This window comes from Entamoeba nuttalli (assembly GCF_000257125.1).
Source record: "Entamoeba nuttalli P19 unplaced genomic scaffold asmbl_6228, whole genome shotgun sequence".
Lineage (NCBI taxonomy): Eukaryota > Evosea > Mastigamoebida > Endamoebidae > Entamoeba > Entamoeba nuttalli.
Window position 1 is genome coordinate 1 of NW_008577955.1, and position 4,918 is coordinate 4,918.

Below are 4,918 nucleotides of genomic sequence, written 5' to 3' on the forward strand. Positions count from 1 at the left end.
ATTAACTTTGATCTTTTTATAATAAGAATAAAACTAAACAATTTTTGAGATACAAAATGAAGTATTTGAGCCACAAAGAATAAACCTTATGAGTTAGTTATGAATCCTTTTATTATTTCTCCTAATTTGTAAAAGTATTAAAGTAAATAATTTAATCTCTTACTTCAAACAAATAAGAGTCAAAAGCTTAAAACGAGTAAAAGCACAAAGAAATATTTTAAAATAAAACATTTTAGGAGTAAGTTAAATAAAAAATATCACAAACAAATCAATCAACTAAAATCACTACTTTCCACGAGCTAATAATCTTTCAGAAGCATCTCCATACCTCTCTCCTTTTTTATTTTTAAAGGCATATTCAACACTGATTTGTTTACCACCCATCATTTGCCCATTCATATTTGCAATGGCTTTATCAGACGCATCAAAATTATCATAACTTATAAATGCAAAGTTTTTTCCTGTTTTTTCATTTTTTTCAATTTTCACTGAAGAGATAATATTACCAAAGTTTCTAAATGCATCACTCAATGCAATTTCACTTACACTATCATCAATACCACTAACAAATAAATTTGCCCCAATGTCTACAGATTTCTTTAATTGAATGTTTCTACTAAATTTTACTTGTTTGCCATATAACTTAATATTATCTCCAAATACTTTTACAGCATAGTCTGCGTCGTAGTCATGTTGAAATTCAACATAAGCAACTCCTTTATGTTGATTTGAGATTCGATCTCTTGGAATAGAGATATTAATAACAGGCCCTGCTTGAATCATTAACTCATATAATAATTGTTCATCAACTTTTTCGTCAAGGTCACTACAATACACTATAGCTTCAAAATTTTTGATATTAGGCATTCCTCCATAAGAACCCATTTTTTATTTCTTTTAAGATTATCCCACCTTTTCATTAAAAAACTATAAGTAATTAAATTCTAAATTATTTAGTTACAATAATTGTTTTTTATTTCTTTTCAAATTTAAATTTACTGAATTTACTTAATGATTTACTACAGGTTTTATCATCACCAATATCATCCAGTAAGTCAATCTCATTTTGTAAATCTTTGCTTTGAACTAACTCTTCTCTCCCTAACTTCCTTTTTTCTATTCTGTCCTCTTCTTCTTCTCTTAACTTTTTTCTTTCATCATAGCTTTTAATAACCTCCATCATCCCTTTAACAAATTCTCCCATTTCTTCTTCTCCAATATCTACTTCTTTTGTACAATGATCAAGTTCTCTTGACTTCCCATCTAATACTTTACCGACAACATCCAATTTCTTTTCAATAGTATTCCATATTTGTTCATCATAACTCTTATTAGCAATTAAATATTCTATCTTAACTGAGTCAGCCTGTTGTCCAATTCTATGTACTCTATCTTCAGCTTGTAACATTTCACCAGGAACAAATGTCATCTCTGCAAATATACACAACGCAGCTTTTTGAAATTCTAATCCACAATTTGCTGCTAATATACTTAATACAGCAACACGACAATTATCATCATCTCTAAAAATATCAACAAGTTCTTTCTTGTTTTCTGACTTTGTCTCACCATCAATTCGAATAAATTGTACTTTTTTTCTTTGTAAGTTATATACAATTCCATCAAGAACATCTCTATGATGTGCAAACACTACAACTTTTTTTATTCCAGAGTCTAATACATCATCAAGATATGCTTGTATCAGTGGTATTTTTGCTAGTCCTGTTGATCTATGTAATTCAAATACTTGTTGTCTTTTTTGTTTTACTCCTCGAGCATTGTCTAAATCTTTTTTCATCTTTTCAAGGCATTCTCTATACTCATTTTTATCTAATTCTCCAAGATATACTTTTTCTCTTATTTTTGGTGGAAGTTCCTTTAAAACATCATTTTTAAGTCTTCTAATCATAACTGTAGTGAGCAAGTATTTCAATTCTTTCTCATTCTTCATAGAAAGATAATTTTTATACCTAGTTCCTGTTTCTTCACAATACCGTTTACCAAATGACTCTTTTGTTCCAATGTCTTTTATCAGTACACTTAAAATATTATATAATTCCATCGGCCTAGATAATGCTGGTGTTCCTGATAAGAAGATAACTTGTTTTGCTTTCTTACAAACATCTAACGTTTCTTTACTTCGTTTGCTTGAGTCTGTTTTAATAAAATGACATTCATCACAAATTACCATTGGAAATGCATGAGAAAACATATTCCCTTGAGTATTTGCCATAGAGTTGTATGAAATAACTACAAACCTAGTATTAGGCACTTCTATGTCTTTTGGTTTATAAACGGCAATATCATTTGGATCAACATCAAGCCATCGTTGGATTTGATCACACCACTGATACACAAGACTGTTAGGAGTAATAACTAATATGTGCTCATTTTCTGGATATGCTGAAACAAGTGCTAATGCTTGCAGGGTTTTTCCTAATCCCATTTCATCTCCAATCAAAAGTCTTCCTTTCTTTCTTAACCCAAACTGTACTCCAATTCTCTGATATTCAAACATTGTATTTCGTAATTTACTTGGAATACTTTTATATCTATCAAGATCTCCTTGTTCTTCTTTTCCATCTAAAACAAGAAGATCTCTAACACATTTTGTAATTGGTTCACATGTTAATAATGGTCTTTTACGACAAATGTCCAATGCACTTTGATAATCCTTAAATGAAATTTTCATTTCTTTCTTTTCTTTTCCAAGAAGCTCAAAATTAATATGACTTTCTTTAAATTGTTCCTTAACATCCATAAATCTGTTAGAAGAGAAATTTAAATGAACTTCATTATCTCCTTCTCCAGTAAATACAACGTTTGTCATTCCAACTCGTCCTCCTCGTTCATGTAAATTTGATTTAACTGGTAACGTTGAATTTGAACTTTTTTGTTGAATTACAACAGACGAACTTGCTGAAGCAGAGGGAATTAATGTTGGAGTCGTTTGATGAGACAACGAAAAATTTTCTTCTTCTATACATCTCGCTTTGCATTCAACTTGTTGTTGTGGTTGACTAATTTTTTGAGAAGACCCAATTGGCTTAATAACAATTGTTTTTTGTGAAGAAAATTGAGTTGTATGGTTCAATCCCTTATTTGGTATTGTTTTTATTGGTGTGATTACTGAAGATGGTTTAGATGGTATAACAACTGTTGTATGAGAGAGTTGTTTTTGTAAAGTTTGAGTATTGTGACGTTGGTTTAATTGAACTTGAGAAGCCTTTGGAATAGAAATGATCTTATGAGTTGAAGACGTGTGTGTCAAAATAGGGTTCTTTTCTGTAGACTTTCGTTGACTAATAGTTATCGGAGTAGGAATTTTAGTTTGTTGTTTATCATTATCAAATAATGCTAAAGTAGCATCTATATTGAAATCATCACTTTTTGTTGGGGTTTTAAAAGTCGAGTTTGTTTGAGAAGATATAGTCTTATTTTCTACTGAAGAACGATGAATTGTTTGAGTTGAACCTCTTTGTGATGGAGGTGGTATTCTTATCATCCCACGTTGACTAGGGATATTGAGGAGTTGCTTCTTGTCTGTCATAACTTCAAATAAGGTTTTTAGTATTTTGTTTTTCTTCTTTTTCTCATTTTTATTTTTAACATAATTTCTCAATTTTCACCATCCAACCTTTTTAACTGCAATTGAAAAAAGAATATTTGAATGACAGAACAAACCAATAATAAAGAGAAAATCATTGGAATTGTTAATGAAATAGTACAAAATACATGACCCAATTAAATCAGTATAGTAAGAAGTTTTCTATCAATAACAAAGAAAAATAATGACTTTATTATATTTTATTGTTATATACCTTATTTACTTTTTCACGCAACAACAATGCATCAAACTACATTCATAATTTAACAGTACAAAATAATATAAGTTAATTAAATAGCTAAAATTATTTTTTAATTTTATTTTTTTTTTACATCTTTAATATATGAACAGTAAAGAAAATGAATTACTATAATAAATAGAAATACTATTTTATACAGAGTCTCTACTATTTTAATTTAATGATAGCCTAAAAAGGGCTTTATTAGAAAGAATTACTTACTTATTCAACCAATGAACTTATTATGTGGAGTTAAATGAAAAATTTAAGAATGTGTTTTTTACTTTATTTATTCATATAAATTGTTCAAATAAAAATCTAACTAAGCATAACAATACATCAACATATTTTTTTTATTTTAAATTCATAGAATATAACACAATTTGAATTAATGTTAATAAAAGTCAGTATGTTATTCATTTTATATATAAATATTCTTATCCTTGTAATTAAATAATAACTTTGTTATTTATATTGACATATTTTAAAATTCTAATTCTTAAATTAATTCTTATTAAATATTCTTATTAATTAGAATGAAAATAATACTTAATAACTACATAATAAATTGAAGTAAATACAATGAATTTCAATTTATTGGATTAAAATATTCAGTCATAATATTCATTAGAATTAATGGATAAAACTATATGAATATAAAAGTCTTATCTTAAACTTTATTTTTATTTCTTCTTATTTTAATTTTATAGTTTTTAACTGAAATTATAATATTTTCCTTTTCTTCTAATCCAAAAAAAACTATTTTAATTAATACTATTATAATTACTTGATAAATTAGACTCAAAATGATTAATTTATTTGAATTAATTAACAAATAATTTAATTCAAAAATCTATTTCTAGTTCTTTCTATTTTTAAAGATTTTATAAAATAACTAAAAAATAACGTATAATTCTTTAACAATTATATTTATTACAACTTCATTGATTTAGTAGTAAAGCCAACTTCATTTTTATTATAATGATGAAACAAAAAAATGAAAGAGATTATGAAAAACACATAAAAAACCTCTTTTTATAATGTAAAGAAGAAATTATTTAACAAAAAAATAA

General features: G+C 26.7%; 2 protein-coding genes across 2 annotated transcripts; both read right to left on the minus strand.

The window, feature by feature from the left end:
• Window positions 1-285: 285 nt before the first annotated feature.
• ENU1_150250 (splicing factor 3B subunit 4, putative) lies at window positions 286-885 on the minus strand (the record flags this gene model as incomplete). Its single annotated transcript, XM_008860589.1, has 1 exon — window positions 286-885. The coding sequence occupies one exon, from the start codon at window positions 883-885 to the stop codon at window positions 286-288; it is 600 nt and encodes a 199-aa protein (XP_008858811.1).
• An 88-nt stretch (window positions 886-973) lies between these two features.
• On the minus strand, window positions 974-3,550 carry ENU1_150260 (helicase domain containing protein; the record flags this gene model as incomplete). Its single annotated transcript, XM_008860590.1, has 1 exon — window positions 974-3,550. The coding sequence occupies one exon, from the start codon at window positions 3,548-3,550 to the stop codon at window positions 974-976; it is 2,577 nt and encodes an 858-aa protein (XP_008858812.1).
• Between the last annotated feature and the right edge of the window lie 1,368 nt (window positions 3,551-4,918).